The sequence below is a fragment of the Malaclemys terrapin genome, chromosome 3 (assembly GCF_027887155.1).
Source record: "Malaclemys terrapin pileata isolate rMalTer1 chromosome 3, rMalTer1.hap1, whole genome shotgun sequence".
Taxonomy (NCBI): Eukaryota; Metazoa; Chordata; order Testudines; family Emydidae; genus Malaclemys; species Malaclemys terrapin.
The window spans coordinates 125,062,941-125,090,463 of record NC_071507.1 but is presented as its reverse complement, the minus strand read 5'-3'; the positions used below and the strand labels follow the sequence as shown (position 1 = coordinate 125,090,463).

At 47.6% G+C, this 27,523-nt stretch overlaps 1 protein-coding gene across 3 annotated transcripts in view; it reads right to left on the bottom strand.

Moving 5' to 3' along the window:
* The window catches only part of METTL24 (methyltransferase like 24), an 87,703-nt gene that overhangs the window by 47,842 nt on the left and 12,338 nt on the right, over positions 1-27,523 (bottom strand). For 2 of the 3 annotated variants that reach the window (XM_054024269.1, XM_054024270.1), the window contains exons 2-3: positions 3,595-3,693; positions 796-935 (exon numbers count right to left, since the gene is read on the bottom strand). In XM_054024269.1, coding sequence (XP_053880244.1) covers positions 796-935; positions 3,595-3,693 — 239 coding nt within the window. Of the gene's footprint in view, positions 1-795; positions 936-3,594; positions 3,694-10,198; positions 10,566-27,523 lie in introns of all 3 variants that reach the window. The other variant, XM_054024272.1, reaches the window with a different exon arrangement.

Here is a 27,523-nt window from a genome sequence, read left to right as displayed (position 1 = left end):
GGCCGGGGGCGCAGGGTCTGGAGGCTGCCCGGCAAACCGTAAAGCCGGTAGCGCTCAGGCAGCCCTTTTCGTGTGGGTGGGAGGGAGGAGGGGGAGTTAGGGCAGGGACTTTGGGGAAGGGGCGGGGAAAGGGTGGAGTTGGGGCGGGGCTGGGGGTGGAAAAGGGGCGGGGCTAGGGCCCGTGGCATGTCCTCTTTTTTTATTTTTTAAATATGGTAACCCTAACTGCATGAACTTCAATCTCAACATTTTGTGAACACTAAACTGGCTAAAACATTTTACAAGAAGGCCACAACTGTGTTTATTATTTATCACCTCAGCACAAGTGCTCTGTCACTCCTGATCACATAGCATGCTTTCTCACACTGGAAAATCTGATTCTTGGCTGCAGAGGGGTGAATGATGTTTTACAAATAATTCCTTTGAAGTAATTATACAATAAATTCCTGCTTAGAGAAGGAAACTTTTGCTTCTCAGTTCACCTCATTAACTTCCATCTTCCTTTAATGGAACCATCACTCTTAAATTATTAGTTCTTTACTTTCCATCATGTGCATCATTGTTATGTTGAATATGAGAAAGAAAAGGGAAGGACCTCACAGAAATAAAAGTTTTTTCTAAAAATCACATTCCACAACAGGGACCAATACTTGTCAACAAGGACTAAAGGCAACTGAATAAAACTCAAATTTTTGTTAGATAATACGGTTACACTTTGCTTTAAGAAAGGGCCTTTTCATGCTAAAATGCATTCATGTTAAAATGCTTTGCTGTTCCTCCAAAAGGAGTACTTACCCAAGTGAATAGAGACGGCATTGCTTGCTTTTGATTCGATGAACTAAACTGAACCTGTCATCAAGACAGATTGACCACGGATTCTTTATGGTTTTAGAGTTATCTGTCAGGCTGTTCATATTCATATGTTCACATGAAATCTGTTGAAATCAGAAGAGATTTTGTTTTAACGTGCAGAACACTAATCTTCTTAAATTACTCTTGGTTTACTTTGTGGGGGAAAGGTGGAGGGGAGGAAAATTTAAAATGGTTTAATTATAATCTGAGTTACAATCAGGTCCCTAGCTATATTGATTGTTTTTTCCTTGTTTGTTTTTTTTGTTGGGTGAAGAATGTCATGGATCAGAAAAATCCCTCCTAACACCAATACAAATATTAAAGGCAAATAACTGAGCTTCAGCATCATATACTGAATCCATTTCCCTAAAAACAATTCACTTGAGCATAAAAGTCAATTTATTTTTTCTTTCAAACACTGGACTGCGTTCTGCATTTTGTATCTTTTTGGAAAAAATCTCATAACACTTGATTATCTAGACCAGAAGTTCTCAACCTTTTTCTTTCTGAGCCCCCCACCACCCCCCACATGCTATAAAAACTCCATGGCCCATCTGTGCCACAACAACTGCTTTTCTGCATATAAAAGCCAGGGTCAGCATTAGGAGGTAGCTAGGGTTACCATATTTCCACAAGCAAAAAAGAGGACACTGGGGGGGAGGAGCCCTGCTCTAGCCCTGCCCCTGCCCTGCCCCCATCCACTCCCTCCCACTTCCCACTCCCTGATTGTCCCCCTCAAAACCTCCAACCCCCACCACTCCTTGTCCCCTGACTGCCCCCTCCTGAGAACCCCCTACAACCCTACCTGTCCCCTGACTGCCCCAACCCTTATCCACACCCCCACCCCATATTCACACCCCCATCCCCAGACAAACCCCCGGGGACTCCCATGCCCTATCCAACTGCTCCCCGCCCCGACAGGACCCCCAGAACTCCTGACCCATCCAACCCCCTCTGCTATCTGCCTGCCTCGACCCCTCTCCACACCCCTGCCCCCCAACAGCCCCCCCAGACCCATCTAACCCCCCCTGCTCCCTGTCCCTGACTGTCCCAACCCTTCTCCACACCCCTGCCCCCCTGACAGCCCCCCCAGAACCCCAGACCCATCTAACCCCCCCGCTCCCTGTCCCAACCCCTCTCCACACCCCTGCCCCCCTGACAGCCCCCCCAAACTCCCGACCCATCCTACCCCCCCCTCCCTGTCCCCTGACCAGGGCTGGTTTAAAGAGCCCAGGAATCTGGCTGCGCTCCGGCCGGAGCTTCGGCCGTGGTTGCGGGGCTTGGGGTCGGGCCGGAGGTGCTCGGCCGGGGGTGGGCCGGCGCACTCGACCGGAACCAGGGCCGGCGCTGCTGGGGCCAGAGCCGGCGCTGCTGGGGCCCGAGCCAGTCATCATTCTGGGAACTGAACCTCTTGATTGCTATGTCAAAAACTATAAACTCTTTACTAATTGATGCTCTTGTAGGTTTTGACCCAACTAGCTGAGTCTGCCACAATTTATTAAGTCACTGAATAAGGACTGTTTTCTGTGCTCTAAGCCTGCTTCAGCCTAAGCATCTCTACTTGACAACAAGAAGTATAATTAATTTGGTTCCATTTAGATCTTACTGTCTTCATTTGAATCATCTTCATTCCTGCTTTCTCAATATAGTTCATTCTAGTGAGTGTTTGGGGGCACAGATATCATTGTAAAAATGAGTCAGGTACTTCTAATCATACAGCTAGGGCACCCATAGGTCTGCAGATAAGCAGAGACTGTGTTATCCTCACAATTACCAACAAACAGGGACAGTAGTATATTTCTAGTTATGTTCAAAGACATTCTTTGCTGTCATCCTCAGAAATACTGTATAAAGAAAGAATTTCTTATGGGAGTGACACAAACACCCATCTTTAAAGTTCTTTGTTATTCCTAGGTGCAAGACACAGCATAGACAAGTTGCAAGTCAGATGTTCAGGGACTACCTGTTGGTAGATAAGGATATTAAAATACCCATCCTGTTCTAAACTATGGGCATCTAGCAGCCCTTCCCATTCTTTCTTGGGTGAAATACACATATAAATGTCATTGTACAAAGTTACATCTTTAGCGAGACATCCAGGCCTGATTTTCAGATGTGCTCAGCACCTGCAGCTCCCTTTGACTGCAACTGGGTTTTAAGTGTTCAGCACCTCAGAAAATTAACCTCTCTCCCTCTCCTTCCTCCAGTTTTTTGGGTGAATATAAAAATATTTTGCTACAGAGAGATTGGATCTCTATTGACATTACTGGGGAAATCTGTTTAATATATAGGGACCTGCCACTTCTCCTAAACTGGTTGAGTACCTAGAATGCATATTTTTCAAGAAAATGTGCCTGGCTACAGAATGATTATTTAAAGGTCCTCCAGTGCCCATCACAATACTTTTGGGACCACCCAACACCTGTGTGTCTATTTCTGATATTTCAGATGTACTGTACTTTGAGAAGAGACACAGGTAGCAATGATGGATTTTATAAATAAATGTTCAAAGGAAAGGAGTCTCTTTCTAGCCTCTCTTTTAATCATCATATTTAAGTTGATCATCATTTTAAGTTGCACACCTTCAGACACAAATATATATATTTGTCTAAACAAGATGCAACCTTCAACTCCATGGGAAGTGGAAATCATTGTAACTCTTGTTGAAGAATCTTTTTTGGGGGAAGAATTGATTGTGTTTTGCAAATTATTTTCAAACTGGATATCGAAATGAAAACCAACCTGAGGTGTGGTGATATACTTCAGGAACCTCAAGGCCTCATAATTCAGGGAAGGAGTTGGACTTGCCCAAGGCTGCAGGTCTACGTGCCATCGTATAGTCTGTAAATACAGAAAAAACACTTGAAGGAATGGCATCTCTCAGTAAAAGCACAAAATAGAATATATTAAATGAAATTTAAGTTTAAATATAAAAAAGTTTTCTAAAATTTGTTACTGATATGTAGAAAATCAGAATGTGAATGGCTAAAATCCTACAATAGATCACTATACAATTTAATGTAGTTGAACATACCATTCCGCTTCAGTTTCTGGTAATACAGGGATTTTACACTGCAAACAGTAATTATCAACAATAAACCTCAACAATCAGTAGCTTTTCTTTTTTTAAAGTCTAGCTTTATAATTCAATACGGTATTCTGCATTTTTAAAAGAAAAGGTCCTTTATTCTTTCATGTTAGCCTAAAAAGAGTTATTAGAATTCTTTATTTTCCTGAAAAATGGCAGCATTGTTGCCTACAGTATTATAACTCCTTATTTTCATCTCCACAGGGAACTAATTTCAGTGGATGCTTTTCATACTCTGTGAGGGGTCCATCAGCTCAAAACCTTGGAGATCCTGTCAGCTTTTCAAACAACACTTCCCACAGAAAGTAGGACACGAAAGGTCTTTCAGAAATGTGTTTGCATACCAACAGGGTGTTGCACTCCTAGCAACAATACCTTCCCTAAATGCAGCATGCTTTTATCATTTTAGAAATTTTAAACATCTAGCTCAGAGGTGGGCAAACTATGGTCCTGCCTAGCCCTTGAGCTCCCAGCTGCGGAGGCTAGCCCCGGCCCCTCCCCTACTGTCCCCACAGCCACGCCACTGTGCGGGCAGCTCTCTGGGCGGCGGAACTGCGCACTCCTGCAGGGCAGCGTGGCAGTGTGTCTAGCTCCGTCCAGGCGTCGCGGCTGCCCGACATGCTGCTCTGAACGGCATGGTAAGGGGGCCGGGGCTCGGGGTGGGGGGGTTTGATAAGGGGCGGGGAGTCCCAGGGGGCAGCCAGGGGACAGGGGGCGGTTGGATGGGATGGAGGTTCGGGGGGGCAGTCAGGGAACGAGGAACAGGGAGGTTGGATAAGCATGGGCATCCCGGAGGGGCCTGTCAGGGGACGGGGGTGTGGATAGGGGTCAGGAGATGGGGAATGGGGGGGGTTCGATAGGCATGGGATCCTTGGGAGCCTGCCAGGAAGCAGGGGCGTGGATAGGGATCAGGGCAGTCAGGGGACTGGGAGCAGGGGGGGTTGAAAGGGGATGGGGTTCTGGGGGGTGGTTAGGGGTGGGGGTTCCCAGGAGGGGGCAGTTAGGGGACAAGGAGCAGGGAGGGTTGGATGGGGGGGGTTAGAGGTGCAGTCAGGGGGCGGGAAGTGGGAGGGGTGGATGGGGGTTGGGGCCAGGTTGTTTGGGGAGGCACAGCCTTCCCTACCCACCCCTCCATACAGTTTTGCAACCCAATGTGGCCCTCGGGCCAAAAAGTTTGCCCATCCCTGATCTAGCTCTTTCCCTCAAACACACACACAAAAGTATATGGAGAAATCTGATATTAAAATTAAGACAAATTGCCTATGACTGAGCCCCACCAAAAAGATTCTTATTTGGAGTGTGACAGTCCATTATTCTTATAATAAGTTAGGTGGTGTCTAGCTTCCCTTGGTCATTAGTGATTAACTGAAAACTCCAGGAAGACAACCATGGCTTTTTCATAACACTGTTTTGCATCAAGTAAACAAACAAAACAAAAACAAACAAAAAAATTGTGATCCCAGCAGGGTCTCATTTCAATAAGAAAGTCTCAAAACAATAAAGTAAAAGGAAGTAAAACTAATTGGACTAGACTGAACACTGTCAGAGCTGAAATCATAGGAGGAAGAAAGGGCCTTCCATCACACTGACACAGCAACATTGACAGGCTATAAAGGAAGTTGCAGCCTTCTCTCCTCAGGTACAGGAACCATTGTAGTGATATGGGGGACATAGCAGATGGGCAAGAACTAGGGTTGCCAAAGCTCTTGGCTTCATCGGGAGTCTCCTGGAATCAGGCCCTATCTCCCAGAGGCTACTGAAGACAGCTTAGGAGATTTTAGGCCACTAGAAGTGCAGCAGGGCTAAGGCAGGCTCCCTGCCTACCCTGGCCCCACGCTGCTCCTGGAAGCAGCCGGCAAATCCCTGTGGCCGCTGGGGGATCTCCGCATGCTTCCCCCGCCCCCAGCGCCAACTCCACAGCTCCCATTGGCTTCCGGAAACGGCGCACCGAGAGGGCAGCACATGCAGCCCTCTGCCCCGCTTACCACGGGTGGGAGCGCAGCGGGGCTAAGGCAGACTCCACCCCTGTAGCTCCCATTGGCCACAGTTCCCAGCCAATGGGAGCTTCGGCACTCGGGGCACAGACAGCACCCAGAGACCCTGCCCCCTCAGGGGGCCGCAGAGACGTGTCAGCCCCTTCTGGGAGCGACGCAGGACCAGGGCAAGCAGGGAGCCTGCCGTATCCCCACTGCGTTGCTGACCGGGAGCCACCTGAGGTAAGAGCCTCCCAGCCAGAGCCCACACCCTTCACCCCTACTGCACCCCTGCTCCAGCCCTGAGCCCTCTCCTGCACCCAAACTCCCTCCCACATCCCAATCCCTGCCCCAGCCCTGAACCCCCTCCCAGAGCCTGCACTCCACACCCCGTCCTGCACCCAAACTCCCTCCCAGAGCCAGCACCCCTCATCCCCTCCAGCAACCCAAGCCCCTGCCCCAGCCCTGAGCCCCCTCCTGCACCCAAACTCCCTCCCAGAGGCCACACCCCTCACCTCCTCCCACACCCCAATCCCTGCCCCAGCCTTGAGTCCCCTCTAGTATCCAAACTCCCTCCAAGAGCTTGCACCCCCTCCTGCACCCCAACCTCCTGCCCCAGGCTCAGCCCAGAGCCCCCTCTCACTCTCCAAAGCTCTTGGCCCCAGCCCAGAGCCCACACCCCCTACCACAGCCCAACCCCCTGCCACAGCCCAGTGAAAGTGAGTAAGGGTGGGGTAGGGGGGATGGAGGAGTAGGGCGTGGTCACAGGGAAGGGGCATGGCCTCAGGGCAGGGGAAGGGCATTTGGGTTTGTGAGATTAGACAGTTGGCAACCCTAGCAAGAACAGAAAAAGGAAAGAAAGATGAAGCTCAAAGACAAAGATTATTAGACAGGAACTCCAGACCAGATGGAGCTTTTGCCTTGAACTCCTATCACAAGTTCATATTTTTGCTTTCTAAGTAAACACAGTCTGTGAGTGAATATGAGCCAAGTAATCTGCAGGAGAGTTTTGTTCTTGGTTTTTCATTTTGTTTTTTTGTTGTAACAGTGAAGAGATGCTGAACATTTTAGAAACTTTGGCAGCATCAGCCAAGGAGTTTACATTCCTCCCTCCCCCACCCATGTTTTTTTGGCTCTCTTTCACTTTTTGCTGTTAAATAAGAATCCGTGTCCCACACGGCATGTCACAGAAGCCAGAATATCAAGAAACCCACTTGTGGCACAGATCATTGATGCTCTGATTTCAAAGTGTGATGTTCAAACTGCTGATGTCAGAAAGTTAAGTGGACACTTTGGGAGGGAAAAAGAATGGAATCTTTCAAAATGATTCAAACATTTCATGTGGCTACACAACATTTGTGATGACAGGAAAGCTGTAGATCTGACTTGTTTGAAAGCTGAAATGAGAATGAAGTCTGGCAATAGTTTTCAGGCAAAACCAGGGGCACCCAAACAGCTGAGTCAGCTATTCGGAAGTGTAGAAGACTGCAGGTACTCCACAGCGTAGTGGAATTACAGGGCACTCATTGTTGCATTGCACCCAGAAGTTATATTTACGGTTAGTTGACAGAGAAAATAAAACTCTGGCATTAACTGTCTGAAATGAGATTCTCTTTCATACGGTGGGATGTTAAAGAATCTCTGTGGCATTCTCTCGCTATGTTTTCTGTTTTTTTTTTCTCATAGTGGACTAGATTGCAACATTACATTCTGCTCTGAGTAAGCTGCATTGCATCAGGAGCTGATCAAAATTGATCCAGTGGGTCTATGCCAATAGCAAATTACTGCCCCCTCCAGATCAGCTTGGCTATGCTGGCTGGCACCCTGGGATGGTAGATGGTGAAGCAAAGACCCAATCTGTACCCCTGCAAGGGAGGGAGTAACAGCCCTAGTGGGTATGTCTACACTGAAATGTAAGCCCAGGGTTAGTGGGACTTGAGTCATCTGACCCATGTTAGGGAACCCTAGACTTGAGCAGCTACATTGTATTTTAACCCTACATTAAGACTTTTCTAACATGCGCTCGAACCTAGGGTTCTGGCATCCACATGGCAGTGCGCAGATCCAAGTCAAAGTAATCATATCCCAGAGTCCCAAGAGCCTCCTTCCCCCCAAAATGTGGCTGTTCGAGCCCTAGGACTGTGGTACACTGTGGGAAAATTTTCCTGCCAGACCTGCATGTTATAGGAAGTCTGAACAGCCTGCCAAACACAGCCTGCCAAGCAGTCATTTTGGTCTATGCACTCCCAGCTCTCGGAGCCAGCAACCTGCATGAGGTGCCTTTTGATGAACTTCTCTTTCTTGCACTTTCACTCCCGTGTCAGAAAACTGGCACAGCATTGGAGGCGCTCGTGGACATTTTGGCGGTGTTTTCTGTTCCCCCAAAGGTACCTGACGGATTTCCTGAAGGAGCTGCAAGAAGAGGAGGTGGCAGAGGAGGAAGAGTACCCTGGCATCTCAGACTTGCACTGACAGATGCTGCTCAATATAACTGCATAGCCGCGGATGCCCCCTATGTAGCACCACTTCTGGAGCAAAGCCACAAGCACAGATAGGTGGGATCACATCATCATACAGACCTGGGATGACCAGGAGTAGATCCAGAACTTTCACATGAAGAAAGCTACATTTCTGAAGCTTTGTGAGCAGCTTGTCCCCAGCATAAAGAGACACATCTGAAGTCATCCTTGGCAGTCCAGAAGTAGGTTGCGATAACGTACTGGAAGCTGGCTACCCTTGGCTGCTACAAGTTTGTTGCCAGTCAGTTTGGGGTTGGAAAGTCGACCGTGGATAAAGTGGTAGGTAACTGAGGCAATCAGGAGTGTGGGTTACCCCAGGGTGGCAGGCATTAAAGATATTCCGGAGGTAATTACTGGCTCTGAGAGAATGGGGTTTCCTAACTGTGCCAGGGCCACTGATGGGACTCATGTGCCCATAGTTTGCCCTCCTCAAGGAGCAGATGAGTACACAAATTGGAAAGGGTGCTGCTCCATGGTTATACAGGCCCTTGTGGACCACAGAGGCAGATTTATGAATGTTTACATGGGCTGCACTTGAAAAGTTCACAATGCTAGAGTTTTTTGCTGCTCAGGAGTCTACATTCATAGATAGGCTGGGACACTATTCCCACCAAATGACATTTACTTAAACGGCGTTACTGTCCCCACTGTTATTGTGGGGGAGCCCGTGCATCCCTTTTGCTTTGACTTACAAAACCACACCCTAATTTCAGAGGCCCTGGCAAAAGAAGGTTTAATTACATTCTCAGCATGTGTAGGATGGTAGCTAAATGTGCTTTTGGCAGATTAAAATCCCATTGGAGGTCCATTTGGATTCCAGTGTCATAAGTGCTGATTGCAGGATTGTGGCTTGCTGTGCTCTTCACAACTTTTGTGAAGCCAGAGTTGAGCCATTTCCCCCTGAATAGACCTATGACAATGAGGGTCGCTGGATTGGTGCCCCCAGCCAGAAACTGCAGCTACCACTCAGGGAGCTGATTGCACCTGGGCAGCAGAAGTCAGGGGTGCTATGTGTTCTCACATTATGGACTTGCATGGCCCAATGGAAGAGGGAGCATAGTGCCCATAGGAATGTGCTTGTGGGGGGAAAGTGGCTTATTAATTTTTTGGCGCGGGGCAGTGCTTGGGAGAGATGTGAGTGACTGACATGCGATGTAAGTCTGAATGACATGATGAATAATGAATTTGGTTGTGTGTGGGGGGGGAGAAGGTAGAATGGAATGTACTGAAATGTGAATTGAGGTATCAAGCTAAATAGAGGAATACGGTTTTCTTACTGGTGCTTAATTGCTCCTAAACACATTTTTAGCTCTGTCATCTCAATCATGATTGTATGATGTGATGCAGAGATAGCAATACACTTTCTTGAAAATATAAACATTATTTGTAAACATGTCTTAAAATAGTAAAACACACACAGCGTTCGGCAGGCCAGCTGCCATTACAAACCCTACACACACACACACACACACACACACACACACACACACAAAAAGAGCAGAAAATAGTTAATACACGACATAATCCCCCTACTGCTACATCACCACTGACCCCACATTCTTCTTTCCCTTCTTTACACATTTTCCCCCCACTTAGCAGTGGAAGAAGGGAGGGGAGGTTTCCACCGGAAAGGCGTTGATGAAGGATGGCTGCACGGGGTTTAGTTGCCCTGCCCAGCCACTCATGAGTCCTGAATGCATGGGCCATCCTGACACAGAGCTGTTCAAGCTGCTGAAGGACTGAGGGTACATTGCACGTGATCATACCATGGAGTTGGGGAGGCAGCAAGAGATGTGACTATTGCAGCCATTATGAAGATAAGTTGCTGAAACAGTTCTCTCTGTTGAGCACTGTCCTTCTCCCTTAGTCTCCGTTCCTGTTCCAGGAACTGCTTTGGAAGTCTCTGCTCCCTTGCTGAAACCCTGTCCTCTACCTGTGTGGCGAGCCTCAACCTTTCCTCCTGCCTGTCAACATGCTGTCCCTCTTCTTCTGGTACTGGACCTGCTGGTCTGCCCTTGCAAGAACTTCGACCATAACTTCATCACAGAAATGCTTCTTTTTGGAACAGTCTGTGGAGGTATGCTGGGCCACAGATAAAGTTCCCGAAGAAGTAGGCAGTATAGTTTGAGGGTCCTGAAATAGGACAAGAAACGGAGAGTTATTGTCCACACCAGCTCAGTGGAGGAGCACTGAATTAATTTTGGTGGCATCTCAAGGATATAAAATGTAACATTTCTAAAGTGAACTAACACATATTGTAAAGGAGATGCCTCAGTCCTCATACTGTCTCTGGACAGCCTTGTTAATCGCAGTTACGTAAGTGCAGAAACAATCATAAGTTTAAAATTATAACTTTTTTCTGTTTCATAAAAATTTCCTAACTAATTGCCATATGAAGCAGGGGCAGGTTGTATAATGCCCTTACTGCAAAAGGCTTTTTCTGTCTTGTCAGGCCTTTCATATTTTGGAAGACATAACTGTTCGTGTGGTGCCTAATGGCAAAGGGAGATGTTATTCCTAGCTGCTGGAGGGAAACCTGCAGTGTATGTAGCAGAAGTATTGAAACATATAGTGACCAAAGAGCACATTTGTGAGTGGAGTGGACTATGTGGGGGACCTAGAAAATACACTAGGGTTACCATATTTTGTGCCTCCAAATGGAGGACACTCCACGGGGCCCCGCCCCCAGCCCCGCCCACGCCCCCCCCGCCCCAACTCCGCCCCCTCCCCAAAGTCTCCGCCCCCTCCCCTGCTTCCCACGAACATTTGATTCGCGGGAAGCCTGAAGCAAGTAAGGGGGAGTGTGGGGGGAGGAGGCGCGGCCCAGGCTGGCCCCCCGGCGGCTCCAGCTTGGGTCGGCCCCGGCCCCCGGCCGACCACCCCCGGCCCACCCAGCACTGCCGGCCCCCAGTGGCCCGGCACACCCCCCGGCTCCCGGCCCCGCGACCCTGGCCCCCGGCCCGGCGACCCCGCGACCCCGGCCCGGCCCCCGGCCCCGTGGGCCCGGACCGGCTCCCAGACCGGCTCCCCGGCCCCGCCCCCCGGACCGGCTCCCCGGCCCCGCGACCCCGGACCGGCCCCACGGCCCCACGGGCCCGGACCGGCCCTCCGGCCCCACGGGCCCGGACCGGCACTGCGACCCCGGCTCCTGGCCCGGCCTGGCCCCCAGGCCCGGCACTGCGCCACTGGACCCCGGCCCGGCACCGCGCGCCCGGCCCGGCTCCCGGCCCGGCACCATGCCTCCGGCCCCGCGACCCTGGCCCGGCCCCGCACCAGCCCCGGCCCCGCACCGCCGACCCCAGCCAAAGAGGCCCCGGCCAAGCCCTCCCTCCCTCCCGATTTTCCCGGACATGCCCGGCTTTTGGGGATTTCCCCCCGGACGGGGATTTGAGCCCCCAAAAGCCGGACATGTCCAGGAAAATCCGGACATATGGTAACCCTAAAATACACCCTTCCCCGCAATGTGACTAACTGTCCGGAGGTCCTGCTTCAGGAATAGTTTGCAGCTATCAGCAGCCAGGATTGAGTCAGAATCCATGAGGGAATTAACATGATGCTGTGCTAGCTCACACATGGCTTACCCTGTTATTGCTGCACACAAACACTCAGAAATCTGCAGCAGTGGGGACAAAACTGTCACCCCACTTGTACTTGGGAGAAATGATTTGGTGACCTGCAGACTGCATGGATTACTTCTAACTGAAATGGAGTAGGTTTGGGAATAGAATACTGTTTCCCAAACACACCAATTCAGTTCACTGTTTACAGGTGGCTCCATAGACCCTGGAAGAGTGATTACAGAGTGTCAAGTTTCTTATTACTGAAAGGAAAACATGACTGACCCTAATAAACAGCTGTGATTTAGTTAAAATAACCTTTACAGCTGTTTATGAATGTTTGAAATTCCAAGTCGCCATTTTGAATTCGATGTGTAGGGGGAAGGGAAAGAGGGGACGCCCAGGTGCTGTGATACAATCTGTCATTAGTGGCCACACGCTGGTAGCCAGGGCTTAGCAATGCTTCTTCCTACCCCTAGAAATCCCACCCCCCCATTACTGTAATAATAAACTGTACATTTGAGTCATACACATACTGGGCTCTGGGGCAGCTTCTGTCTCCACTGGGTTTTCTGCAAGCTCAGCAGTGGGCTGTTCCTCAGGGTGGGGATCAAACAACTCTTCCGAATAGGGACCAAGAAGTTTCTGTTGTTCCTCATTCACAGCCTGCTCTGGGACTGGTTTCATTAAAAGAGTCACTTCATACTCCTCACTGGGAGCCTGCTGCTGACTCCCATCAGTCCCCATGCTGGGTTCAACCTGGTCCCAGCTGACCAGGTCATCATGAAGCATGGTTGGCTCTGTGCTGGGCACAGTGCCCAGAATCCAGTCAAAGTCATCATAAAATGAGCATGTTGTTGGTGAGTTGGCCAAAGTTCTTGTCCTTGGTCTTCCATTACTCGCTCTTCAGCCTCTTAATATGCTCCCTGCACTGATCACCTGTCCGGAAAATCTGCAGATCTGCCTTTTTTGAGTTCTCTTGGTACACATGGTCATTCCTGGTGCTTTTGCTGAAAGTCCATGGTTTTACTTGCCTCTCACCGGAGAGTCACCAAAATTTGGCTGTGCTTCTGTGACCAGAAAGCTGCTCGCTTTGCAAAAAGCTTGATCGGTTCGCTCTCCATTGTAAACCTAGGAGGCTCTCTGATACTGTGCTTGGAGATGGGTTAACGCTGACCTGAGCTGCTGCCATTCACTGTAATCCCCAGGTCCTTTTCTGCAGAAATGCTACTTAGCTAGTCGGTACCCAGCCTGTAGCGTGCATGGGATTCTTCCTTCCTAAGTGCAGGACTCTACACTTGTCCTTGTTGAACCTCATCAGATTTCTTTTGGCCCAATCCTCCAATTTGTCTAGGTCACTCTGGACCCTATCCCTACCCTCCAGCATATCTACCTCTCCCCCGGGCTTAGTGTCATATGTGAACTTGCTGAGGGTGCAATTCACCCATCATCCAGATCATTAATAAAGATGTTGAACAAAACCGGCCCCAGGACCAACTGCTGGAGTACTCCGCTTGATACCGGCTGCCAGCTAGACATGGAGTCATTGATCCCGACAATCTAGCCAGCTTTCTATCCACCTTATAGTCCATTCATCCAATCCAAACTTCTTTAACTTTCTGGCAAGAATACTGTGGGAGACCATATCAAAAGCTTTGCTAAAGTCTAGATATATCACATCCACTGCTTTCCCTATATCCACAGAGCCAGTTATCTCATCATAGAAGGCAATCAGGTTGGTCAGGCATGACTTGCCCTTGGTGAATCCATATGGACTGTTCCTGATCACCTTCTGTCCTCCAAGTGCTTCAAAATGGATTCCTTGAGGAATCCATGATTTTTCTGGGGACTGAAGTGAGGCTGACCGGTCTGTAGTTCCCCGGGTTCTCTTTCTTCCCTTTTTTAAATATGGGCACTACATTTGCCTTTTTCCAATCGTTCAGGACCTCCCCTGATCGCCACTAATTTTCAAAGATAATGGCCAATGGCTCTGCAATCACATCAGCCAACTCCCTTAGCACCCTTGGATGCATTAGATCTGGACCCATGGACTTGTGCATGTCCAGCTTTTCTAAATAGTCTTTAACCTGTTTTTTCACCACTTAGGGCTGCTCGCCTTCTCCCCAAACTATGTTGCCCAGTGCAGCAGTCTGGGAGCTGACCTTGTCTGTGAAGACCAAGGCAAAAAAAGCATTAAATACTTCAGCTTTTTCCACATCATTTCACGGCACAAACATGTACTGAGAGACAGTCTCTGCCCCACAGAGCATACAAACCAAATAGACAAGACAGACAAAGGAAGTATTATTATCTACATTATACAGATAGTGAACCAAAGCAAACAAAAAGCTTCCCCAATGTAACACAGGAAGTTTGCAGAGACAGGAAATGAATCCAGATCTCCTGAATTCCAGTCCAACTCCTTAACCACAAGACTGTCCTCTCTCTTCATATTAAGGATAGATCCATTGAGGCACCATGTTTATGTTTCTATAGTGTTCATATTATCTGCTGATTCCATTCCCAACAAATGGGCCAGCTGCTGCACAAAGAGACATTCTAGAGCTGAAAGCACGTGAAAAATTGAAATGGCAACCTGAGATGTCTGTGTTTTTACATTTACTCTCTTCACTTACATACACAAGACAACTACTGCCTTGAAATTACCATAATAAAAATAACTCTTTGGATACATTTAACTATGGTCCCTTTCAGGGCCAGCTCCTGCCCCCCCCTCCCACCCCCGGCAGGGAGCACGGCAGGGGAGGGTGCCAAGCCTGGCCGGGTCCCCGCTCTCCCCGGCTGGCCGGAGCACCGCAGGGAGGGCGGCGAGCCCGGCCGGGGCCCCGCTCTCCCCAACCGGCCGGAGCGCCGGGAGGAGGGCAGAGAGCCCGGCCGGGGCCCCGCTCTTCCCAACCGGCCGGAGCGCCGGGAGGAGGGCGGAGAGCCCGGCCACGGCCCCGCTGTCCCCAGGTGAGCGCCGCCCCCCTCCAGGTGCCGCCCCAAGCACGTGCTTGGAGGGCTGGTGCCTGGAGCCGGCCCTGGTCCCTTTACAAGTTGACTCTTGAAACCCAAGAATTGTAATGGACAGCAAGAGAAAGGTTATCCTGAGGATATTTTCTAAGACTCACTGCAATAGGACCCAGGATGCACTGTAGAGATTCAGTAGACAGAGTAACCTTAAAACAAAGAAAGTCTTGTAATATTGTTCTTGGTTACTTGAAATAACATGACAGTTCATTTGAAGGTCTCGGGATGGAATGGGCTTTCAGACATTTCAGACATATGGCCAACTTCTCTTTGGTACTAATCTGACCCACAATGATTTTCCCCTGGAGATCATTTACTTCCACATTTTCTCCGTCAACGGCCATCTGTGACAATCATCTGATAATCTATTAATAATCTGCAGCATACACATGGTGTCATTTGTCCTGCTAAAATTTTGAAGCCATAATATAAAGTTTAACTCTGCATATACAAAGGCCAGATTAAAGGGCAGGTGCAGGTTTTCCTAGCCTATGCTTAAAAACACAAATTGTAAATCATGGAGCAACAAATCCAGGTTGTAGTGAGGTAATTCAAACTGCCAGACAGCCAAAATCACCAAGGAATCATCTTTTCCTATGCTAGAATAAGAGGGCAGAACTTGAATCAGATGTACAATGCTTAATGAAGCATAAATATGTGTACGTACCTTCAGACCTGAACTTTCTTTTTAGCAATTTCCTCAATTACAGAGTAAAGGACTGCCCAAAATCCAGGAACTTTCAATAACATTTTAGTCTAAACTATGAGATATACCCACGATCTGTTTCCTGGCTAAGTTTCAAAAAATGTTTGCTTTTTGTATTTGAATTTTAAAAGGGAGTTAGTTAGGAAGTTTTCCGTGATCCCATGTGTTTGATCTTTATAAGTGCTTTTTTTTTACTTTTAAATAATTTTTTTGTTTTCAGCCTCATGATGTAATGCTTAATTATGCTTTAAAATATTTTTTTTGTTTAGCAGTCTCATGATGTAATGCTTAATTATCAGCAATGTGTATGAGCAAAACCTTTCAAAAAAAATCACAATTTGCTGCCAAAATGCCTACTGCTTCCAAGAAAGAAATGGAAGACTCAATCAGCTTATGCACAGGCATCTTAATTGAGAGAAAATATATAATCCTCTAAGTATGTAATAAGAATTTTTTACATTTGAGCCAGGAGCAAAGAAGAATGCAACACTTGTGTGTTAAGAAATACCATCAATATCTATAAATATTTGTAAGCCATGGAAACAAATGATTCCCCCACCCTCACCCTACTCCTCTGATTTATTCAGAATATTTCTAGTTTCACCCTGTCTAATTTGAAAGACTCTTGCTTGTAATCAGCCGTCATTCAGGTGCAGTTTTACTGAGTTTTATCAGTTTAATGATACTGTATCTCCCACATACATACACCATGCTACCACTGAAATTGCTGTGCTCACTTGACATGACTATGAGATGCAATTAACGTTTAATTGGATTTTATAGAAGGAAGGTGGTGCAAAAGATTAAAAAAATCTTCAACAGGGATAAATATTACTTAATGCTTTATATCCAGGAGGGGAATACATGGATTAAGCAACACAAATCCCCCCTCCCCAAATGGAGATGTCTATGGAAGACATAAGAGAATACAATAGAAGAATAAACACATCTCAGTCTTGACAAAGTATTCCTGGCATTGATTCATAGATTCTAAGGCCAGAAGGGACCACTGTGATCATCTCATATGATCTCGTGTAGAACACAGGCTATAGAATTTCTCCAAGATAATTCCTACAGTAGATCTTTTAGAAAAACATCTGATCTTGATTTAAAAATTGTCAATGATGGAGAATCCACCATGACCTCTGGTAAATTGTTCCAATGATTAATTACTTTCACGTTATTTCCAGGCTGAATTTGTCTAGCTTCAACTCCCAGCAATTGATTGCAATATACCTTTCTCTGCTAGATTTAAGAGTCCATTGTTAAATATTTGTTCCCTATGTAGGTACTTATAGATTGTAATCAGGTCACAACTTAACTTTCTCTTTATTAAACTACATAGATAGAGCTCCTTGAGTAAACCACTAAAAGGCATGTTTTCTAATTCTTTAATCATTCTTGTAGCTCTTCTCTGAATCCTCTCCAATTTATCAGCATCTTTCTTGAATTGTGGGCACCAGAACTGGACATAGTATTCCAGCTGTGGTTGCACCAGTACTATGTTAGCAACAAGAAGGTGGTCAGGGAAAGTGTGGGACACTTACTGAATGGGGGAGGCAACCTAGTGACAGATGATGTGGAAAAAGCTGGAGTACTCAATGTTTTTTTTGCCTCGGTCTTCATAGACAAGGTCAGCTCCCAGACTGCTGCACTGGACAGCACAGTATGGGGAGGAGCTGAAAGAATAGGTTAAGGACTATTTAGAAAAGCTGGAAATGCACAAGTTCATGGGGCCAGATGCAATGCGTCTGAGGGTGCTGAGGGAGTTGGCTGATGTGATTGAAGAGCCATTTGCCATTATCTTTGAAAACTCGTGGTGATTGGGGGAGACTCAGGACGATTGGAAAAAGGCAAATATAGTGCCCATCTTTAAAAAAAGGGAAGAAGGAGAATCTGGGGAACTACAGACCGGTCAGCCTCACTTCAGTCCCCAGAAAAATCATGGATTCCTCAAGGAATCCATTTTGAAGCACTTGGAGGACAGGAAGGTGATCAGGAACAGTCAACATGGATTTACCAAGGGCAAGTCATGCCTGATCAACCTGATTGCCTTTTATGATGAGATAATTGGCTCTGTGGATATGGAGAAAGCGTGATGTGATACACTTTGACTTTAGCAAAGCTTTTGATACGGTCTCCCACAGTATTCTTGCCAGAAAGTTAAAGAAGTATGGATTGGATGAATGGACTATAAGGTGGATAGAAAGCTGGCTAGATCATTGGACTCAATGGGTAGTGATCAATAGCTTGACGTTTAGTTGGCAGCCGGTATCAAGCATAGTGCCCCAGGAGTTGGTCCTCGGGCCGGGTTTGTTCAACATCTTCATTAATGATCTGGATCATGTGATGGATTGCACCCTCAGCAAGTTCACGGATAACACTAAGCCAGGAGGTGAGGTAGATATGCTGGAGGGTAGGGATAAGGTCCAGAGTGGCCTAGACAAATTGGAGGATTGGGCCAAAAGAAATCTGATGAGGTTCAATAAGGACAAATGCAGAGTCCTTTACTTAGGACGGAAGAATCCCAGGCACTGCTACAGGTTGGGGACCAACTGGCTAAGCAGCAGTTCTGCAGAAAAGGACCTGGGGATTACAGTGGACAAGAAGCTGGATATGAGTTAACAGTGTGCCCTTGTTGCCAAGAAGGCAAATGGCATATTGGGCTGCATTAGTAGAAGCATTGCCAGCAGATCGAGGGAAGTGATTATTCCCCTCTATTCAGCGCTGGTGAGGCCACATCTGGATTATTGTGTCCAGTTTTGGGCCCCCCACTACAAAAAGGATGTGGACAAATTGGAAAGAGTTCAGCAGAGGGCAACGAAAATGATTAGGGGGCTGGGGCACATGATTTATGAGGAGAGGCTGAGAGAACTGGACTTATTTAGTCTGCAGAAGAGAAGAGTGAGGGGGGATTTGACAGCAGCCTTTAACTACCTGAAGGGGAGGTTCCAAAGAAGATGGAGCTAGGCTGTTCTCTGTGCTGGCAGATGACAGAACAAGGAGCAATGGTCTCAAGTTGCAGTTGGAGAGGTCTAGGTTGGATATTAGGAAAAACTATTTCACTAGGAGGGTGGTGAAGTACTGGAATGGGTTACCTAGGGAGGTGGTGGAATCTCCATTCTTAGCATAGGCGTGCGCACGGGGTGTGCCGGGTGTGCCCAGGCACACCCTAATGCCTGCAGGCCGGATCCAGCCCCTCAGGGCTTTGGATCCGGCCCACGGGATTTGCCCCCGTGGTGGCGCAGGCCCTGCACTGCTCTCAGAAGCAGCCATCACGGCACCACATCCCTGGGGGTAGGGGAGACAGAGGGCTCCGTGCGTTGCTCCACGCACCACCCCCCGCAACTCCCATTGTCCGGGAACGGGGAACCGCGGCCAATGAGAGCTGCGGGGGAGGTACCTGGAGGCGTGGCAAGGGCAGCACGCGGAGCCCTGTGCCCACCCCAGGGGCCGCACAGGGACGCGGTGAGCGGCACGGCATGGGGCTAGGGCAGACAGGCAGGCAGGGAGCGCGCCGCTGCAGGTAAGCTGTGCCAGGCCGGAGCCTGAACCCCTCCTGCATCCCGCCCCCCAACTCCCCGCCCTGAGCCCCCTGCCTGCACCTCACACCCCTCCTGCACCCCAACCCCCTGCCCTGAGCCCCCTGCTGCACCCTCCTGCACCCCAACTCCCTGTCCTGAGCCCCCTGCCACATCCCTCCTGCACCCCAACTCCCTGCCCTGAGCCCCCTGCCTGCACCTCGCACCCCAACTCCCTGCCCTGAGCCCCCTCCTGCACCCTGCCCCAACTCCCTGTCCTGAGCCCCCTGCTGCACCCTGCACCCCCATGCACCCCAACTCCCTGCCCTGAGCCCCCTCCTGCACCCCACCCCAACTCCCTGCCCTGAGCCTCCTGCTGCACCCTGCACCCTCATGCACCCCAACTCCCTGCCCTAAGCCCCCTGTCTGCACCTCGCACCCCTCATGCACCCCATGCACTCCAACTCCCTGCTCTGAGCCCCCTATCGCACCCCACACCCCTCCTGTACCCCAACCCCCTGCCCTAAGCCCCCTGCCTGCACCTCACACCCCAACCCCCTGCCCTAAGCCCCCTGCTGCACTCTGCACCCCTCCTGCACCCCAACCCCCTGCCCTGAGCCCCCTGCTGCACACTGCACCCCTCCTGCACTCCGCACCCCTCCTGCACCCCAACCCCTTCCCTGAGCCCCCTCATATACCCCGCACCCCTCTTCTGCCCCAATCCCTTGCCCTGATCCCCTTCCTGTACACTGCACCCCCTCCCACACCCCGCACTCCCTCCCACACCCCAACCTTTATGATGTTCACCTTTAAAATAAATAAATAAATAAATAAAATCCCTGGGTGCACACCCTAATGAAATGTGCTGCGCACGCCTATGATCCTTAGAGGTTTTTAAGGCCCGGCTTGACAAAGCCCTGGCTGAGATGATTTAGTTGGGGTTGGTCCTGCTTTGATCAGGGGGTTGGACTAGATGACCTCCTGAGGTCTCTTCCAACCCTAATCTTCTATGATAAATGCAGAGGTAAAATAAACCTCTCTAGTCCTACTCAAGATCCCACTGTTTATTTATCCAAGGATCACATTCACCCTTTCAACCACAGTGTCACACTGGGAGCTCATATTCAGCTGATTATCAACCACGTCCTCCAAATTTTTTTCAGAGTTACTGCTTCCCACAATATTGTCCCCCATCTTGTAAGTATGGTCTACATTGTTTGTTCCCAGCTGTAACATTTCCATTTACCACATTAAAACACGTAACGTTTGCTTCCAGTCAATCCAGGTTGTTCTGTATCAGTGACCTGTCATCTTCATCATTTACCACTCCCCCAATTTTTGTGTTATCTGCAAACTTTAACAGTTATGATTTTGTGTCTAATCAGGTCAAGAACCAATTCCTGCAGGACCCCACTAGAAATACACCCATTTGATGATGATTCCCCATTTACATTCTGAGATCTGTCAGATAGATCTTTTAATCCATTTAAGGTGTGCCATGTTAGTTTTCCCCATACTAATCATCAGCAGTATTACAAGTTTGCATTAGGTATATCCATAATGACTTACCCACTACTTGCAAAGAAGTAGCATCATTACAGAGCTGGGACATCTACAGCTACAGTGAGCTTTCATTTAAACAGATGCTTCAAAAGCAAATAGGATTGATTTTTACAGCTCCATATATGCTTTGAGTGAACTACTAAAATAGCTAAGTCTTTCTAAAGTGCCTGGTTTTACACGTATCACATCTTTATATGGCTGAAGTATTTGCTTTCTAGGCTTGACGTCTTTACATATAAAGTTTTTACCCAGGTACAGCATTGCACAACTGGTTAGGGGCATCCTCAGAAGGTGGGGAGGGTGATGGGGAGAGGGAAGGGGTTGCCGTGTCCTCAGGCACTGGTAAGGATAAGATTTAGTCATGGAGGTCACAGATTCTGTGACTTTCAGAGACCTCCGTGACATTTTCTTCAGCTTCAGCCCCAGCCCCAAGATGGCAGGACTGGTGTGATCAGCCGCTCGGGGTGGGGGCCTGGGAACTCTCAACCACTGCAAGCGGCAGGGGCCCTGGAGCTCTGAGTGGGCACAGGCAGTGGGGACTTGGAGATGCTGGCCCCAGGGCTCCGAGCCACCAGCCTCAGGGCTCTGAGCCATCCTGGGCAGAGGGGGCCCCAGGGCTCCGAGTCACACGAGGGGCACTGGAGCTGTCAGATGCCGGTATCAGCTGCCACCGTGGCTGGCCGGGGCTGGAGCTGTCATCCCCCATCCTCCCCACCCCCCGCAGTCAGCCCCCCTGTTATTTTTAGTAAAAGTCACAGACAGGTCACGAGCTTCCGTGAATTTCTGTTTGTTGCCTGTGATTTTTACTAAAAATAACCATGGCAAAATCTTATCCTTAGGCATTGGCCACAGGAAGACCCAGGATAACACACTTGGGGCTCAATTCTACAATGCCTCTGAGCACATCATTCCTAACGATTAAAGTGGGAGTTCTGCTTGCTGGATCAGGCCCATAATGAATCAGTTAACCTAATAATGAAAATCCTGTCTCCCCATTTTTAGCTTTCTCAGACTTAATCTGAGACAGGATGTTTCTAAAGCCTTTGATGGCAGTGCGCACGCGCACACTGTCTTCTTTGTATCAAAACCTTGAATAATAGCTTCATTCTCTAGAGGTATTAGTTTCATGCAGTAGAGTGAAAAGATCACGTACAGAATCCATCCCACAGGAGGTCTACAGTCTTATAAAAACAGTGTGTTAGCGTAAAACTGGATCATGAAACTTCAGGCTGAAAAACAAAGCCTTGTGCCAACATCAGCTAGTGATCAAATATATACACAATCAAGGTCTCTTGTGTAATATGTCTATTTGCCATATTCAAGCTTACATACAGAAAGAGGTGCATGGATTAAAGTTCCCCTGGCATTAAGAGTTTTTATATACTTAAATAAAAATTTTTGATATGTGTTGTGTAAGAGAAAAAAATTAATAACCAAAGGTGGTTTACATATGTGTGTTTCTTGATTTGTTTGAGAGCGAACTTCATCTAACGCCCTCCTATTACTCCTTGTTCTCCAGACAGCCAACTCCTTCAAGGTTCTGCATTGCCTCAAGCCTCCTTCTGCCTGGAGAGGGCAGGATGTGACTGCTTCCAGAGCCAATTCATAGAATCATAGAATCATAGAATATCAGGGTTGGAAGGGACCTTAGGAGGTCATCTAGTCCAATCCCCCTGCTCAAAGCAGGACCAATCCCCAGACAGATTTTTGCCCCAGATTCCTAAATGGCCCCCTCAAGGATTGAACTCACAACCCTAGGTTTAGCAAGCCAATGCGAAATGGCCATCTATGTGCAGGGGGCCACGCTTATGCACCACTAAGTTCCATTTTAACCCTCGGAATAGGGCTTAGGTTGGGCCAGAGCTTTTGCTGTCTGTCCCTCTGCACTGAGGGAAAGTTCACCCACATTCCCCCTCTCAGGCCCCTGCACAGGTTTATTAATCCAACTCTGAGCATCACCCAGAGCCAGAGGGGCTTGCTTGACAGCCCTTAAGAGGCACTTGCTGCCCCAGACTGCCATGCACTCTAAGTGAACTGATTTTGTTAAAAAAAGTAACACTTTCTGAAAATGGAGGCATAAATCAAATTGAAAAAATAATTTGTGGTTTAATTCTAATTTTAGAAGTGCTGCAGGCTACAACATGGCAACTGAAATGGAAAGAGATTGTATCTTGGTCAATATACACAGCAAAATGGTGGGTCTGTACATGCACAATAATTGCTGAAAGTTTACAAATGAAAGGGTTACCATATTTTAAGTGTCCAAAAAGAGGACACTCCATGAGCCCCGGCCCCGCCCCAACTCCGCCCCTTCCCTGCCCCCTGCCCCAGCCCCGCCCCTTCTCGGCCCCACCCCAACTCCGCCCCCTCTCCTGGACGCTTCGCCCCCCCTGCCCCTCCCCCTCCCCTGCTTCCCGCAAACATTTGATTCGCGGGAAGCCTGAAGCAGCAGGCAAGCTGGGGCGGGGGTGCGCGGCCCAGTCCGCCCCCCCTCCCCCCCGGCCCAGTGGCTCCTTCTAGCGGGCGGCCGGCCCAGGCCAAGAGGCTCTGGCCTCGGCGTCTCACGCCCGGCTTGGCTCGGGCCCTGGGGCGCCGGCGCCCGGCCGAGCACCCCCGGCCCCGGCTCCAGCCCTCGGGCCGAGCACCGCCGGCCCCGGCCCAGCCCTCGGGCCAAGCACAGCCGCCCCCGGCCCGGCTCCCGGCCGAGCATTGCCCGGCCCCGCACCGCCGGCCCCCGGCTCTGCACCGCTGGCCCCGGCCCCGACCCCCGGCCGAGCACCACCGGCCCCCGACCCCGGCCCCCAGCCAAGCACCGCCAGCCCCGGCCCAGCACCGCCGGCCCCACACCACCTGCTCTGGCCCCCAGCCAAGCACCGCCGGTCCTTCCCTCCCTATTTTCCCGGACATGTCCGGCTTTTGGGGATTTCCTCCCGGACGGGGATTTGAGGCCCCAAAAGCCGGACATGTCTGGGAAAATCCGGACGTATGGTAACCCTACAAATGATGAAAGTTCCACTTCTACTCTCTTTTTGTTAACAACAGTGCTTATTTGCTGCCCCTCCTTCATTTCTCACTACCTCCAGAAAACAACATGTACTGAAATGCATCTATATACAAACAGACCACTGCAGTCATCAAATCTGAGACTTTCAACATCCAAAGCCTCTACCATATGAGAAAGAAAGTAGTGTGTTGACACAAAGTAAATTCCACTGACTTAATGACTCCAGAATATCATCCATATTCACTGAAACCAATCACTAGAAGGAGACATGATCAACACACTAAGCTGGTGTATCACACATATGTTGAAATTCAAGTCCAGTCTCTCTAAATTTTTCAGTTTTTTCCACCAGTCAAGCACTTAACATAAAGGGCATGCTGGAAGTCAGAGATACTTAAAATCAAATAGTCTATATTTCAATGACAAACTTAAGAGTTTTGACAGCCTCCAAGAAAGCCTATCCAAAACAAAGAAGACAGCTGTTAAAAAGAATAAAAATCCAGGGTTTGCGTTTATGCCTCTGGGTCAGAAAGCATGTATGCCATGTACAGTTGCCAGATTTTTAATTTTATTTTGTAGTCTTTGAGTTTGGAGAGCACTGCAGCTAATTTATTATTATTTACACCGTGCCACAAATGTACTTCACTGAATATGAAGAGCTTGAAAATAAAACCACCACAATTAAAAACCCTGAGAATCAACTGGGATGCTAGGAAAGCTCAAATGTGGCAATATGGAAACTTCTGCAGACTTCTGAAATTGAAGACCTTTCTAAGTATATCCAGCTGTCTCTGGAAGCCAATGGTTTGTTGTTTTTTAAATAAAAAAAATAAGTTTTAATTGTATTATTTAAATTATAATAAGCTTTTGGTTTAAATGAAATCTGAATTTAATACAAAATATAATTAAAGCCTAAACTTACTATGATCTCTTAAAATGTTTAAATAAAAAATAAATATGCTGAACCCACAAGCCTCTATCAAAAATTTTGCATTCAAGGCAGCTTGTTTATATAAAGAAAGGATCAGGGGAAAACATCTAACTTTTGAGGTCAAGCTTTATAAATATGGAACAAAATATCTTGTATTGTAGTAAGGGTTTCATCCTGTGGGGACCCAATAGCTGTGCTACTGAGAACATAGTGACTTGGCTTCTTACTCCAGGAAACACAATCATGTATCTCATCAGGATCATCCACATACATGGTCTCATTCTATTTTACAGATTTCACCCTCTCTGAGCTCTGATAGGCTCAGTTCTCAAATTATGAATATTGAGGACTCTAGCTGCCATGGAAACAATGGTTATATCAACCAATGAGAATGCACCTTTCTTTAGAAAATAACTGAAGTTATCTGTTAGAATAAAAACAATCTCCCCCATTAAAAAGATGGGATTTCTTGAGGCAGAGTTACAAATCTCATGAAAACCTAACAATCAGGGTGGACTGATTAAATTTAATAATTTAAATTGAAGTTTTCCACCTAGTAATTTAAATTCACCCTGCTGGAAGCTTGTTGGGGTTTCCAGAGGCAGAGTTACCAAACTCATGAAAACATATATAGTTAATGAGAGAGATTGTTTGTACATAAAGGTACAAGGATGGTGAGTTAGGTTTTCTTTGCTATTGTTGAGGGGCTAGTATTTCAGCAGCATAAGTTTGAAAAACAAACTATAATTAATGTTTCAGTGGACTTTTAAACAGGAATGGAAGGGAAAAATAAGCAATGACCAAGGTTTTCAAAAAGTGCTTAAAGCAGGAGTAAAACTACATTAGGTTAGCTATTCCAAACCTCCGCATGTCTTTGTCTACATGTAGGGATCAGCACCAAAGCAGCTACACAGATGGCTAGCCACGGTTTGCCAAATCTGGGCTGTATCTGTGCAGAAACAAGACCAATCTGCAACCTTGATTGTTGATTTGTTTATTTTTGTAATGAAGTTCTTTAGTAGGGAATATTTATGTGATAGATTAATCTGTCTAACCAACATGTGATAGAAAAACATTGGAGATTTCCTTAGGTGGACTTCATTGTGCTATTCAAACCATACTGCACACCAAATACTGTTAATCGACAAATAGTTAAGTAACCAGGTAATTTGAATTTTGCATAAAAATCAGGAACTCTACTAATGAATAACATATATAGTGCTTGATTTAAAGCCCACTAAAATCAGTGGGAGTCTGTCCACTGACTTCTACGGGCTTTGGATCAGGCTTACAGTGGACAGCACGTTAAGGATACTTGAAAACAAATTTTAAAATGCGAATTGTACGTGAATAACAGTATTTAACACCTGTATGGAGCTTTAGGTCTTCAAAGCAATGTACAAACGTTATGGGGCAAATCCTCGTCTCAGCAAACCCTGACTAACTGGGTGGTATGCAATGGAAGCCCCCAAGAGTCAGGACCGAACCCTCCCCCTTATCAGGCAGAATTGTGTTAGCCCGCACAGCTGTTACTCATATGCCCCTTCGCAGTGGTGGAATGGTTAGTAGATATATGTAGTTGTGGATCCATGAGCACACCCCTACATTTCTTGCAGTCAATATGGAAGCAACCCCCATGAAGTCGTGCCCTGTGGCATACAGAAAATGCTGGCCCTCTGTGCAGGCTCCCTGCAGCCTTGCCCTTCTCCCCGACAAAAAATGTAACTGCACGGCAGTGTTGCCAACCCCAAGCATTAAAAAAAAAAAAAAAAACACCTCACAAGTCACATCCTCTCCCAAATCATGAGATTTTGGGAGGGGGGGGGGAGCCAAAACATTTTGGGTGCTTTTAATTTGCCTTCTGTTTTTGAACCTTAAGAGTGTATTTTGGTCATATGTTCAAGCTTTTCTCCATAGCCATGAGGTCTAGAAACTTACTTTTAAAAAAATGAAATAAATACAGGATCTTTGGCTTCAATAAAAACACCAAACATAATAAGACTCATGATAAAAATCAGAAGCGTTGACAATACTGACACTGGCACTGCTCCATTAAGGGTCTGCACACTGGAAGAGGGGGCAGTATGTCTCCCTAACTGTATAAGCCCCACGATACCTTTGTGAGATAGGTAAGTAAATATTATCTACATTACAGATGTGGAAATAGAGATTGAGTGATTTACTCAGAAACTTAGATGCCATGGTGATGAGCACAGTATAAAAACCTAGAAAAATCAGATAAAGAGAGGCTCACAACGCATCACAATTTGAACCCCATGAGTCCCTGCTGTCTCTCAGAACCATACTCAGTTCACTTGATCAGCACATACCAAGCTGAGCCTCAACTTTTCTTAAAGTTCATTGCTATTTTGAATAGGTAAAAGTTAGCCAATAAAGAAATCAATGGGGAACCTAACTTGGCGGGATGAAACCTGTGCCATCTCGCTCTAAATATCTCAAAACTAACATACTTTCCTCTTTTGTTTTTAATAAAAGAATGGAATAGCATTCCTTAGGCAAGAGCAGAAAGCTCAGACTTTCAAAATAAAGAAATTAGCCGTGCCAGACAATGATAAACTCTTCAGAGATTATAAGGCCAGGAGGGACCATTGTGATCAACTTCTCTGACCTCCTGTGTAACACAGGCCACAGGACTTCCTCATATAAATTCCTGTTTGGACTAGAACCTATCTTTTAGAAAAACAATGTTTTTTTTTTAAGTTTCTTCAGTGTGCTGACAAATAGTTACAGGTGGGTTAAAAGTTAATAGTTTTGGGTT